Source organism: Saimiri boliviensis, chromosome 1 (assembly GCF_048565385.1).
Source record: "Saimiri boliviensis isolate mSaiBol1 chromosome 1, mSaiBol1.pri, whole genome shotgun sequence".
Taxonomy (NCBI): domain Eukaryota; kingdom Metazoa; phylum Chordata; class Mammalia; order Primates; family Cebidae; genus Saimiri; species Saimiri boliviensis.
The window spans coordinates 158541826-158556945 of NC_133449.1; the positions used below are offsets into that span (position 1 = coordinate 158541826).

Consider the following 15120-nt stretch of genomic DNA (forward strand, 5'->3'; position numbering starts at 1 on the left):
CTCATTCCTCAGTAAGATGAAGATAGTAAGTAATATAGGAATAATAGCTATCTCATATTGTCGTGAGCAATACATGTAAATGGAAAGCTTATTGAAGCATAAACAATAGATGGTGGCCTGAATGAGAGAAAATAATACCAGGCTGGATATGTGGTTCACACCTGTAATCCCAGCACTTTGTGAAGCTAAGGCAGGTGGATCACCTGAGGCCAGGAGTTCAAAACCAGCCTGGCCAACATGGTGAAACTCCATCTCTACTAAAAATACAAAACTTAGCCAGGCATGGTGGCATGCACCTGTAGTCCCAGCTACCCACGAGGCTGAAGCAGGAGAATCGCTTGAACCCGGGAGGCGGAGGTTGCAGTGAGCTGATATCATGCCACTGCACTCCAGCCTGAGTGAGAGGGTGAGACTCTGTCTCAGAAAACAAAACAAAACAAAACAAATGAGCTGGGTGTGGTGGTGGGTGCCTGTAATCCCAGCTACATGGGAGGCTGAGGCAGGAGAATTGCTGAAACCTGGGAGGTGAAGGCTGCAGTGAGCCAGGATTGCACCACTGCACTCCAGCCTGGGCAACACAGCAATACTCTGCTCAAAAAACAAACAGCAAACAAACAAACAAACAAACAAACAGGTAGCATATAGATCGGATTAATTTATCAGGGCTGGGCAGGATATCACAAATTGTCCATTGTTGCCCAAATTTCTGTCGTTTTGCTTATCACTTTCATAACTTTTGTCCTGATAGAATGCAACCTGTACTGTTATTATTATTAATTATTTTGAGACCGAGTTTCATTCTGTCACCCAGGCTGGAGTGCAGTGATGCGACCTCGGCTAACTACAACCTCCGCCTCCCAGGTTCAAGTGATTCTCCTGCCTCAGCCTCCCGCTTAGCTGGAACTACAGGCGTGTGCCCAAACCCCCGGCTAATTTTTTGTATTTTTAGTACAGACAGGGTTTCACTGAGTTAGCCAGGATAGTCTCAAACTTCTGACCTCGTGATCCGCCCACCTCAGCCTCCCAGAGTGCTGGGATTACAGGCGTGAACCACTGCCCCCGGCCTCTTGTGCCATTATTTACTTAACTTCAAAAATATATTCAGATGTTTACAAAATATTCTTTATTCATCTTAATATCTCTACACTAAAGGATTTGAGGGTATTTTTTTCCTGATACCATGAAAATATGTAACCATTCCGACCGAAAAATGACTGGCAGGGGCCCCCCCTCTTCATCTTTGGGAAACACTGACCTGGCCTTCCTCATTCCTGATGTTCTGCACAGCTAAGGCCCACAGAGAAGGGGACTGTCTGAGGTCTCACAGCCAGAATTTCAGAGGCAAGACCCCAACTCAGGTCCGACACCCAGCCTGGGATGTCCACACAGTATCCCCCTGCCTCCCGTTCTCCAGGACGGAGGACGCCTTCTTAGTCCACCAGGCGCTGCCCTCCCCTTTTCGTCCGCAGCCTGCGCCTTCACAGATTAGCCACCAGAGGGCTCTCTGGGATCAAGGACCAGTTTACTGGGCCTGGGGGAGGCCTGAAGGTTTTCGGTTAAATCCCCGCATCTTAAACCGCTGGGGCTCAGGCAGATTTCCGTTCACCATCATTACCCTCACTACCAACAGCCACTACCTCTACTGCCTCCTCTTACTGAGCATTTGCTATGCCAGGTGCTGTGCAAGCACTTCGCGTCTGAACTAATTCTGACAAAAACCTAATGTGGAGCCAGGTGCGGTGGCTCACGCCTGCAATCCCAGAACTCTGGGAGGCCGAGGTGGTTGGATCACCTGAGGTCAGAAGTTTGAGACCAGCCTGGCCAACATGGTGAAACCCCATCTCGACTAAAAATTAGCCAGGTATGGTGGCGGCTGCCTGTAATCCCAGCTACTCTGGAGGCTGGGGCAGGAGAATCGCTTGAACCCGGGAGGCAGAGGTTGCAGTGAGCCGAGATCGCGCCATTGCACTCCAGCCTGGGCGACAGAGGGAGGCTCTGTCTCAAAACAACAACAAAAACAACCCTAAAATGATGTAGGTGCTATCATCATTTACAACTGGAGAAACCGAGGCACAGATAAACTGAGGGGCCTGTAATTTGTGTTAGTAACTTAAATAAGGTAAGTCACGGAGTTCACGAGTGACAGGGCCAGGATTCCAGTCCAGGTCAGCCTGACTCCGGAGGTGCGCCTTACGTTTGGGTTCGTGAATCAATGACAAATACGAGGGACTGACGATCAGGAGCACGTGCAGCAGAGCAGCTGAGTTCAGAACACGCCAGGAAGGCCATGCTCATTTCTAGGTGGCACAGTGCCAAGGTGTCCAGGTTTGGGGCGATGGGGACTCACCTTGGAGCTCAACCCCAAGCCTCTCCTGAAACCCTACATCCACTTTTGGGGCCGGGCCTTAAGCGTGGCACAGCAGCCTGGAGCACGGCTAGCGGAGCGGCCGGAAGGGAGGGGCACGGTGGGGGTGGGGGGACTTGCCGCCATGCTGTGGGGAGGGGTTTCAGGAGCCAGATGAGGCCTTGCTATTGTAGAGGGAAACGCAGCTGGGATTCGCCAGGACAAACGGTGTAAGAATTGGGAAACAGGAGAATTGGGAAACGGCTTCCTTCAAGGGCTGGCGGGTGAGGGAGGGCTCGCACAGTTGTCGTCACACGGGTGGTTCTCAAGCCTTTACAGAAAGGGCACGTGTGTTTTCCAGGCATTAAGGGCAGTGCTCTGGTGGGGGGAAGATGGGGTCTCCAACGCAAGCCTGAGGCCCGGGCTAGAACCCTCAAAAAGTGAGTATCTGGGGATAAGGAAGGCAGAGCCAAAGGCCTTGGGTAGAAAACGACTTCTGCTGAACTGAAGATATGTGTGAAGAATCTGAAAGAGCTAGAGGGCAAAACAAGATCCAGTATGTAAAGTTCTAAGGCATAGACTGACATACCCAGGGCCTGCAGCTGGTCCGCTACAGAACAGTCAACCCAACCTCTTTGCACAGCTTGAAACACTGATAGAACGCCAGCCGGCTGGGGCTCCAGGCCCAGGTACTGATCAGTTGCCCATGGTGCAGAGAGTCTAAGGACAGGCTTTGGAAGTCCTCAAGCAGCCTCTGCCTTTTTCTAGAAGGGCACCGGCTGTTTCACTGAATGAAAAGCAAGAACTTTCTCAGGCATCCAGCTGCAAAAAAAAAAAAAAAAAAAAAAAAAAAAAAAAAAAAAATTTAACTTGTCTCAAAATTCCTCAACGAATGTAAAGGGTCCAACCAAGAAAGGTGCTTGGTTAGATTGATACAGCGCTCACAATATAGTGATGTAACTTCCTTACCAGGCCAGGCCACTATTCACTAGGGAAGGAGACTACACTGAATTTAGTAACCAAAGATTCCAGATACATAATTAGCCCCCAAGGGCAGAGTGGGAGTAGATCCCATTTGACTTGAGCAGTGCCCTCAGGCAGCTCACAATCTGGAGAAAGTGGCCAAGTAGTCACATGTCTCCAACACAGGCAGGTACTAGGCTAACCAGAGCAGGGAAGTGACAGCGTTGCTGAGGAGGGAGTTCTAAGTTCTGATCGAACTGGCCAGGGAAGGTCCGCTGCAAAGGCCCAGACATCTGGGCCGGGTCTTAGAGCAGAGCTTCTGATTTAGCACAGTAAGGAGGGTCTTTAGGGAAAAACCTAAAGTGAAGGCCTAGGGGTTTTAAGTGTTTGGGCAATAGTGGATAGTTCTGATGGCTGGGAGTGACTTACAGAGGGCAGGGTGCGAAGCAGGCTTGAGTCGAAGGACAGGCTTGGAAATGTGCCGTGCTCACTGAAGGAGGTGAGGTACGAAACGAAGGAATCGGCTGACAGGGGAGTAGGTCCCAGCAGCAAGGACATGAGGTTTGATGTCAGATAGACCTGGCTTCCCCACTTAGGAAATGTGATCGTGGGCAAGTTACTTAACCTTTTATGCCTAGATTGCAAAGTGGGGATATTACCAGCACTTTCCTTTCCTGTACTCAGTACAGGAGATAACATATATACAGTGCTTAGCGTAGTTGGTATCAATGTTCATTCAGGAGATGTTAGAGATATTTTACCATTACTACTGAAAAGGCAGCTCTTGGTGTAGTATCTGTATCGATACACTCTCCTTTGTTCCATGGCCACAGTAAAAGGACATCCCCCCAGCTAAAGATAGGTGGCACTAAATGGTCTCAGGCATTGGTTCCTGGCAGCTGAGGCGGTGATTTCCACCCCATCCCGCACCCCCGCCAAGGGGCTATCTGGCAATTCTAGAGACATTTCTAGTTGTCACAACTTGCAAGGTGCAACTGACGTCTAGTGAGTAGGGGCCCAGGATGCTGCTAAACATTCTCTAATGCACAGAAAAGCCCCAAATGTCGCCAATAGTGAGGTTAAGAACAAATAATTATCCAGCCCCAAATGTAAATAAGAGTGAGGTTAAAAACCCCGTGGTGGCTCGAGCCTGCAATTCCAACACTTTGGGAGGCCGAGGTGGGCATCACCTGAGGTCCGAAGTTTGAAACCAGCCTGACCAACATGGAGAAACCCCGTCGCTACTAAAAATACAAAATTAGCTGAGCGTGGTGGTGCATGCCTGTAATCCCAGCTACTCGGGAGGCTGAGGCAGGAGAATTGCTTGAACCTGGGAGGCAGAGTTTGTGGTGAGTCAAGATCATGCCATTGCACTCCAGCCTGGGCAACAAGAGCAAAACTCCGTCTCCCCAACAACAACAACAACAAAGAAACCCTGTTCTAAAGAAACCCATACAACCTTTATGTAGCATCAGAGCAGCTGGAAATCTAGCCTGGAGCAAAAGAACCCTTGTGCCAAAAATAGCAATTATGTATATGGTTTTGCTCATTTTTAAAAAGGCACCATTCTAGAGTCCACATCTGTCAGAGTAAATATCAGGGTGAGTGAAAAATGAAAGGCAATCTAACAATGTAAAGAATAATATAAAATGACCAAATAGGATTGATTCCAAGTAAGCAAGGCTGGTTCCATATTCAAAAATCAATCAATGGAATCCACCATATCAAAAGGTGAAAAAAGAAAAACTGTACGATCATTTCAGATACAGAAAAAACATTTGACAAAATTCAGTACTCATTAATGATTTTTAAAATATCTCAGTGCAGGAAAAGAGGGGAACTTCTATAAAAGTTGTGCAGCTTACATCATACTTAAAGTGAAAGACGGAATGCTTTCCCTATGAGATCAGGGACAGGACTAGGATGTTCCTCTAGTGAACATGTTCACCACTTGTTTCCAAATTGGAAATCTGAACCATTGTGATGTGGCAAAAAAAAAAAAAAAAAAAGAAAAAAGAAAAAAAAAAAAAAAGAGAGATACAGATTGAAAAAGAAGAAACACACCTATCTCTATTTACAGACAACATGGTTGTCCAAAAAGAAAATCCCAAGAAACCTAACCAAAAACTTGGAATTATTGAGTACAGAAAGGTCACAGGATACAAGATGAAAATACGCAAGTCAATTGTATTTCTGTATACTACCGATGGACACACTGAAACGAATAAAAAAAATTATCATTTATAATTGCTCCAAAGAAAATTAAATACTTAGGTATAAATCTAACAAAACATAGGATCTGATAAATGGTTAAAATAAGAAATAGTGTTGGGAGGCCCTGGAGGCCAAGGTGGGCGAATCACCTGAGGTCAGGAGTTCAAGACCAGCCTGGCCAACAAGGCAAAACCCATCTCTACTGAAAATACAAAAATTAGCTGGGCATGGTGGCATGTGCCTATAGCCCCAGCTACTTAAGAAGCTGAGACAGGAGGATCGCTTGAACCTGGGAGGTGGAGGTTGCAGTGAGCCACTGCACTCCAGCCTGGGTAACACAGTGAGACTCTGTCTTAAACAAACAAACCAAAAAAAAAAAAAAAAAAAAAAAAAAATCACCACAAATAGCAATAACACCAAAGGCTGGCAAAGTTGCAAAGGAAATAGATCACCCATACATTGTTGGTGGAGTAGTAAAATGGTACAGCCACTCTGGAGAATGGTTTAGAAGTTCCTTTTAAAACTAATACTGGGCTTACCATATGTATTAGTCTGTTTTCACACCACTGATAAAGACATACCTGAGACTGGGCGATTTACAAAAGAAAGAGGTTTAATTGGACTTACAGTTCCAAATAGCTGGGGAAGCCTCACAATCATGGCGGAAGGCAAGGAGAAGCAAGTCATATCTTATCCGGATGGCAGCAGGCAAAGAGAGAATAAGCTTGTACAGGGAGATGCACCTTTTTAAAACCATCAGATCTCATGAGACTTATTCACTATCAGGAGAACAGTGCGGGAAACACCCGCCCCCACAATTCACTCACCTCCCACAACGTGTGGAAATTCAAGATGAGATTTGGGTGCAGACACAGCCAAACCACATCACCGTACAATTCCGCAATCGCACTCTTGGGCACATATAACAGAGAAATTAAAACCTATCTTCATGCAGAAACACTTGCAGAAATATTTATAGCACTTTATTTGTAATAACCAAATCCGGAAACTATGTACATTTCTTTTCAGTGAGTGAATAGCTAAACATCAGTACCACCGGACCCTACTCAGTGATAAAAAGAAACAAATTATTGCTAAATGCAACAACTTAGATGAACATCAAGGAAATTATACTAAGTGAAAGAAGCCAATCCCCAAAAGATACATATGGCATAATTCAATTTATATAACATTCATGAAATAACAAAATTATAGAGATGAAGAACAGATTCGTGGCTTCTGGGAAAGTTAGGGATGTGGGGTACTGAAGGGAGTGGATGTCCATAAAGGGGCAGCACAAAGGAGTCTTAAGGTCGTGGTACAGTGAGGCATCTAGCTTGTGGTGGTGGCGTATACAAAGCGACTCGTGATAAAACTGCATACAGCTACACACACACACACACACACACACACACAAACACAAATGAGTATATGTATAACTAATGAAATCTGAATCAGCTCTATGGATTGTGCCAATGTCAATTTCCCGGTTTCGATAATATATTACAGTTTTGCGAGATGTTAACACTGGGAAGCCCAGCTACGAGGTACACCAGACCTCCCTCCAGTGCCTTTGAATCTTCCTATAAATCTACAATTATTTCAGAATAAAAGCTTAAATCAAAGAAGTAGATAACTGAATTTTAAGAGGCAAAATACTTGAAATACTTCATTAAAGAAGATAGGCCAATAAGCATAAAAAGGTGCAAAACATCACTCATCATTGGGAAAATGCAAATTCAAACTGCAACAGGAAGCCACTTTACACCCATTAGAAGAGCTAACATTTAAAAGATCACAATATTAAGTATTGGTGGGGATATGGAGCAACTGTAACTGTTATACATTAGGAATCCAAAAGGGTATGGCCACTTTGGAAAACAATTTGCCAAAAGTTAGCACACATTTCGCATACAACCCCATCATTTCACCTCTTGGTATTTACATAAGAGAAATAAGAACGTATGTCTACACAAAGACCTGTACATGAGTATTCATAGAAGCTTTATTCATAATAGCTAATTTGTTTTTATGATTAAGTATAGAGTATATCTGAGCCCAAAACTTGAGAATGGCCGCTGGGGAGCACAAATTCAAGTTGTCCTCATAACATACTCTGATTAGCAGCAGTTACAATTGAGTTTTAAAGGAAGAAAGAAGAGGCAGTTTTTAAATTGTTTACCAGAAATTTACATTAAAATAACGGAGCCATAAATAGCTGAAAATTTAAAGCAACCTCAAAGTCCATCAACTAATGAATGGATAAACAAATTATGATTCATCCATGCAATGGATATTACTCAGCAATAAAAAGAATCAATTACAGATACATGTAACAACATGGGGGAATAGAAAAAGCATGATTATGTTAAATGAAAGAAACCAGACACAAAAGGGTGCATATGTCATGGTTTTATATGGCATTCTAGAAAAGACAAAACTGGAGAGAGAAGAAGAAGAAGAAGAAAAAAAAAAACAGATTAGCAGTTGCCAAGGACTGGGATTGATTGCAAAGGGGCACAAGGGACCTTTTGGGGGCAAAGGAAACATTCTGTATCTTGATTGAGATGGTGGTCACATGACTGTATGCAAAACACACTGAGCTATACATTTGAAAAAGGTAAATGTCATTTAATTACATGTAAATTATACTTCCTTTTTTTTTAAGGAGACCAGTGGCCAAGGGTCTAGTAAAGCATCCCCATTAAAGACACACATAGTTCCTAAGCACAACAGCAAGGGGCTAAGTAAGGCAGCCTACATAGCAAAATGTCCCAGGCTTAGGGTTCACATTCAGTCCACTGTTACTCAGGTTTATGCCTCCGGTAGTGCAGTGGGCTTACCTGAGAGCCCTGGCTTTCTGGAAGAAGGGATTACATTAGGTATAAATGTGAATAGAAATAAAGACTTCAAGAGGTGGACAATCTAAAAGAGGACTGAGTGCCCTGCACAGAGGAAGTGAGCAAGACATCAGCGCATGGACAGCAGGAAATAGAAGCAGAAGTACTTTGGAGTCCTGGTTTTCTTCAGGTCAGCTAATATTTCAGAAAATGTTTAAGAAGCCCTTTGTGATTATAACATATGGCACTTTGCAACATTCTCTCTAACCCCTCACAGCAATTCCTCAAGGCAAACCTCCCTCATGAGGCTGCAACAGAGACAGGCAGCCAGCGCCTTGGGAGGTGCTCAGGTTCTGGAACGAGACTTGAGTGTGTATCCCAGTGCTGCTACCTACTGGCTGGCGACTTGGTATAGCTGCTAAATCTCTTTGACCTTCCTGTTCCAGAAATGATATTGACAACGGAAAATAGACAACAGACTACATTTCCACCTTCCTCTCTTGGTAAAGTGTTATACTTTAACAGTGTTCCTTGAAGGCTCTGTTTTTAAACTTGTTTATTCAGTAGTCAACAAAGATTACTTTTCAAATCATAAGAGGAGGCAGCTCAGATGGTCCTGTTTTATCCTTGTCTATGTGACTGTGGTATTATTATATAGATATACACACACACACACATTGGTTTTTGTACACGGTTCCTGGCTCCTATGTTCCATAGCCCTTGTTATTTCTCCCCAAGATAGTCTACAGAAACCAAACAACAACAACAACAAAAATACTCTAATTTTCCCCTGGCTTTCTGCTGGCCATAAAAAATTAACTTGTTTAATTGTGAGTCATAGACCCTCATTTCAGAAGTGATCCTGCTCCATGCTCTGGATGAAGGAATGCTGCATGGAGAGGCCAAGAAGAATCTCTTTCCTGGGTTTCCCCAGTCTGTTAATATCACATTGTACATTTATCTGTCCAGTCATAATTCCACATGGCTGCCAATCATGCCTCCCAGTTAAGTTTTTATAAAAGGCCCAAGGGGACAGACAGGGTTTGGAGAGCTCTGGGGAGCTGACCCTGTGGGAGCTCCTGGAGGGCGGCACACACGGGCGGGCATGGAAGCCCTGGGCCTCGCCCCCCATCCCTGGCCCTATGCATCTCCTCATCTGCATCCTTTGTGTAATATACTGGTACATTTCCCTGAGTTCTGTGAGCTACTCTAACAAATCAAACCGCAAACAGAATCATGGGAACCCTGGTTTATAATTTACAGCCAGTCAGAAACACAGGTAAACAGCCTGGCACTTGCAATTGGCACTGGAGTGGTGGGGGTGGGGGTGGGGGCGTCACTCTGGAGGACTGAGCCCTCATCCTGTAGGATCTAATGCCGTCTCCAGCTAGGTGGTGTCAGAAATGAATTGGAGCACATCTGGCTAGTGCTTGCCACAGAACTGATGGCGTGCTTCCTGGGGGGAACACATTCCCACGTATTTTTTTGAGGAAAACTGTACTGAGAAAATAAACATTTTAAGCTTTGTGTGTGTGTTTTTCCCACTCAGTGACAAAAAGGGAAGGGAGGGGTTGTCTTCCATTGTCGTGTCCTGAAATTAATCTCCACATTTCAAGAAAATTAAGTGTTACCTGTTGTGTCAGGGTTCTTTGGAGAAACAAAGGCAGTAGGAGACTCTCTCTCTCTCTCTCTCTCTCTCTCTATATATATATATATATATATATATATATATATATATACACACACACACACACATACACATTTATACAGGTATACACATATAAACACACATATGTGAATATATATACACAGAGAGAGAGACTGAGAGAGAGAACTGGCTCCATGAGTGTGTGGGCCGGCCCGATGCTGCAGGCTTGAGGCAGAGCTTCTCCAGGCAAACCTCGGCTTTGCTCAGAAGGCCTTTAAGCTGATTGGATGTGGCCCACCCACAATATTGAGAAAACCTCTTCTACCTAAAGGCAACTGATTATAGATGTTAATTAACCACATGTACAAAATACCTTCACAGCAACACCTGGGTTAGTGTGTGACTGAATTATAAGTAGACACATATAAAACTGGCCACCACACCTGTCATGTGGGCTCAGCGGCTATGCACAGAGAGGGCTGAAGATTCTTACTCCAGTTTTCAGGAGAAGCAGGAGGAGGTTTAGGGAGGGGAGGACTGTCCAACAGAGAAAACAAAACAAAGCATTCCTGGTCCCTTTCTTCTTGGGCAACTCTTAATTTCATGCATGTGCCACTTTCCCATATGAACTCTGTGGCATAAGCCGGAAACATTTAACCCAGCATCTAATAAAGGGATCTGAGTGACATAAAAAGAAAAAAAAAGAGACACAGACAGCAACCTCTAAAAAATAAAAAATAAAATTCATTTATTGAAAAGAAAAAGCTTAACATACAATCCATGTGCAAAACCCAAAACAGACTCTATGAGCTCTGGCATGAGCCACATCTCTACACACACCACGCCGGAAGTGCACATCCACGCAGCCACGTGATGTACACAGTACTGTCTGGTTATCAACACCTACTGTATGCTCAGTTTTCTTCACACATCCATTGACATGTTTTACAATAGAGTTACCAATTTTATTACCCACTGAAAGAACATATCTTCCCCAGAATCACTTTGATTTAAGCCAAATAACGAAGTGAATGCCAGGCACCCTGCACCCTCATTTCCTACCTTCCTCACTCTGATAACCTCCTATCAGCACCTTTTATGTCCTCTGGCCAGGGAATGATTCAGTGGCACAAAGGAAAGGGAAGAAATATTACAGGCTGGTGCTGCTGGGGCAAACAGCCTTGCAACCAGCCAGACTTATTGTCGAAAAGTATTAACCGTAATTTCAAAGACAAACCACACTCCTTCCTTTTCCCCTAATGGCCTCAGAGATTTGTAATGTACTTTGGAAAATTAACTTCTAAGGCAGACTGGAAGCCAACCTCAAGTCCTGCCACTTGGACTCTGTGGCTTCTCTTCGAGGAAGCAGCATCGTGAACCTAGCGGGGGCTGATGCTGAGGCTTGCCTTAACATCTCACCAGCTACTAAATAAAATCCCCTGCTACAGTCATGCTTGCTGTGAGCAGTGAGGAGAGCTGTAAACAGACATAAACTGAACTTTTTGCACTTCCAAAAAATAGGAGGTGAACATTAGTGTTAAACAGAGATCATGTTTTAGGAAGAGAGAAATCTGAGAAGAAAAAAGTAAGATGAGAGAAGAGAGAAGAAACATGATTTTTCTCATATACATGTTTGGGATCAACACTTTAAGACTACTGATAAAACTATAAATTTCATGGGGATAGATAGCAGTGAGCATCAGCCAATGAATCTGGCTGCAGAGGTGAGATGGAAGAGGGCAGCAGAAATGGAAAGATGCCACACATTCACACATATCCAGCCAGGGTTTGTGCAGATGAAGGGTTCTTAGCAGCTGGACAGCAGCACAATATAAATAATGCCATTTGTGACTGGTGCCAACTGCTAGGCAGGGTGAACAGAAGATGCCAGCTCACTCTCCCTGGCAAGTGCCTGCATTTAGGAGGATGTGCACTGCCCACTGGCAGCTGGAAGCCTGCTCCCAACAGCAGCATAGAGGAGAAAACCACCAAGGGGCTCTGAGAAAGCTACCTCTGGTTTGGGGAAGCGGGGGTGACAGGAGCAGGGTCACAGAGCTCAAGAGTATCTGGACAGAAATCCCACAGTTTCCCTTTGCTCCAGCAGATGCAGCCTCACAACTCCCAAAAGCCTTTGCTCTGTGATATTACTACTTATCCTGCGAAGACACCAGGGAGGGTTCTCTGCTTCAAGAAGCCCTGGGGGCTGCAGAAGAGATTCTGAGCTGGCTGAGAGCTGCTTGCATAAGGGGAGGAAGGGCTTCTTCCCACTACCATTGGCTGGCTGACCCTTTGCTTGATGCCTAAGAGCTGTGCAGCTGCATAGCCAGGAAGATCCTCCGACTGGAGCCCCTTCCTGGGTGTTTTGAAAGAGCCACGCAGTCTGTCGGTGTAGCAGGAACACAAGACGGAGATCAAACAGGCCATGCCAAATTGGCTTCCAGAAATCCTAAAGCTACAGCCAACTCTCCTACATACCATGTTCTCAGAGCCAGGGCCGTGGGAACAATAGCCTGCATTTTGCTAAGAGCTGGGGGACCCCAGTATTCTACCATCCAGCCCTCAGGTCCCAGCATCACAGTCCCCGTCTCAGAACTCAGCTGGGCAGGATGGCCTCTAGCAGCTCTGAGAAACGTCCACCAAGGAGGATGTGGGAAGGACACAGGCCTGGCCCTCCAGCTGGCATCTGCCTTCTCACTGAGACCACTCTCAGCACCGCTGGGGAAGACAGCTAAGATAGCGGCTGAGCTGCCAGAGACCAAGCTTAGAACTAGGAGATGACAGTTTCTGAGCCCACTGTGGTAACTTCTAAACCTGAAACTTCAGAAGACAGGGCCTCTGCTACTCCCAGCTAGATGCTTGGTCATATAGCACCTGTTAAGAGTCCACCATAGAACAGAAAGGGTGGGTGAAAACCGTCCTTCTCCTAAGGAAGAACAAGTCAACAATGATCGGCATATTCCCAAGTTAACAAATTATTAGGTAGGTTGGGAGCCACTACAATGAGAGTCTCCTTTTTCCCATCCCTTCTCCTGGAAGTCAGCTCTCCTGGCTTTGGAACAGAAGAGAAAGAAAAAACTGGGGCCATGTGAGTGGGTCAGAGCCCGATGAGCTTTGGTGAAACACAGAAGCAAAACTCCTGATACATTTTTGCTGCTCTCCCTCAACTAACTTTCGGAGTGAACCGTATCTGCAGTGAGGCAAGAGCCTGGTGACAGGAACGGAGGAGACAAGGAGTCTGCTCTGTTGCTGACACAGGAACACACAAGCACACACACATGCACACACATGTGCACACACACAGCACTAATGAGAGGGGGAATTCATCAATGACCTTCTGAAATACTTCTCGCAATAAGAGGAAAGAAAAGGCAGCCACAGCAAGGCAATGTATCTTCTTCTGCCTTCTCTGAAGTTTGCTCCAAAACCTGAAGGCTGACCTTGAGGAGGACCAACCTCAAGGCTGTCTGCAATACTCAGGGAGGCCTTCTGGGGGAAAGACAGGGCTCGTTAGTGTTCGGTGGTTCAGTGGTTCCTTTCAAAGTCCAGGCCACAGAGGCAGCGTGGGGCCGGGCACTGGTTCTGCCCTATTCCCCACTGATTGTAAACAACCAAGCACCACACGTAGTTGTCAGACCAGCTGCTGTAAAGATTATGAACTTAATTTAAAACTCTCTGTGTACACTGACCTCAGCTACTCATCCGCGGCAATAGAGCGGGTGTCATCCCAGCCTGATGGTGACTGAGCATTGCTAATCCTTTCACCTGGCATGGGCTGAGGCTGAAACGTACACAGCCCCACTTCATACGCCTCTCACTCAGCCACCCTTCCCTCAGCCCGGCGCACCCGCAACATTTCTGCAGTCCTTCAGTGTCTTTTCGTATGAAACCAGGCTGGTCAACAGGAGGCAAAATCCACGCCTCCTCACCGAGGTACATTTTTAGATAATCCTGATTAAAACCTTTGAGTCCTCAGCCAAGAGTGCCGAGGACCCAAGCAGACATCTCCTGGAGCGAGCTTCTTTTCAGCAGGAGAAGTTGAGTCAAAGTTTACTGAGGAAGGAGCGATTTGTACCAACCCCAAATCTAGAGACAGTCTAAAAACAAAAATCTGATTTTAAATAAGATATAAATATTTTCAGATTAGGCAACACTTCATATGTTTTAAGAGCTAAAGCAATTAAAAATACAGTACTGTGACCCACAACTAAGGAATCCAGAGAAGAGAAGCATTGCCTTAGGGGGTCACAGCAAGCCAGAGTCAAGATTAAAAACTCCAGCTTGGGGGGCCTGTTTCAAATGACCAGGTAGGTCTAGCCACCCTCTGGAGACTCGAATAGGAAGAATACTGAGATACAACATTTGGGGGAGAGATGGGAAAGAAGCCCAGCTTTATAAAGAGGGGAAGTTCCTAGTTATTTCATCTATGCTTGGCCTAGAAAAGGAGAAAACATGAGGTGGGGGACACTAAAATTGTGAAATAAAGTGAACTGTGCAGTGAGAATGAGTTAGGTGAGGTGCACCAGCAGGCAGAGGGCAGGTAGGAAGGAGGAGGCATGAGGAGGGAGACCTGGAAAGTTCTGGGTGTAAATAGATACAAGTGAGCAGTGACAACCCTGTCACTGTGGCACTTCTGCGTGTCTGCCACCCCACCTCTCACCTGCCCTCAGCCTTACCTGGCCCGGGGTACCCAAGTGCCAGGCAGAGTGGTTCCCACACAGTGACCCTGACTTTCCTCAGAGCCTGTACCATACCTGAGGCTCTGGGGACAGGTAACGGGGGACATACAGGGCACGGGTAGGCAGCTGCAGAGACGAACCAAGATCCCTATATGAAGGCACGGGTGGAATTGATGAAGATGGGAGCATTGCTTGGCTGGATCAGCTCATAGAGTGCCTCGTAGGTCCCCACCACAAAGCCCACGAAGCCCAGGATGCTGATCAGGGCGTCCTTGAAGATGGCGAGGGGGCTCATGCCCTCTGAGTAGAAGGTGGTGACCTCCAGGAGGGGTGGGATGATGAGGGCCAGGGCGCTGCTGCTCACGGAGCCCACCAGGGAAATAACCAGGTCCAGGCGGGGGATGAGGATGGCCAAGATGCCTGCAGGGAGAGAGG

General features: G+C 45.9%; 1 protein-coding gene across 9 annotated transcripts in view; it reads right to left on the minus strand.

Moving 5' to 3' along the window:
• Nucleotides 1-6114: 6114 nt before the first annotated feature.
• The window catches only part of SLC36A1 (solute carrier family 36 member 1), a 57893-nt gene continuing 48887 nt past the window's right edge, over nt 6115-15120 (minus strand). For all 9 annotated transcript variants that reach the window (XM_039470279.2, XM_074378967.1, XM_074378978.1 and 6 more), the window contains one exon: nt 6115-15105. In XM_039470279.2, coding sequence (XP_039326213.1) covers nt 14834-15105 — 272 coding nt within the window. In that variant the 3' untranslated portion in view covers nt 6115-14833. The remainder of the gene's footprint in view (nt 15106-15120) is intronic.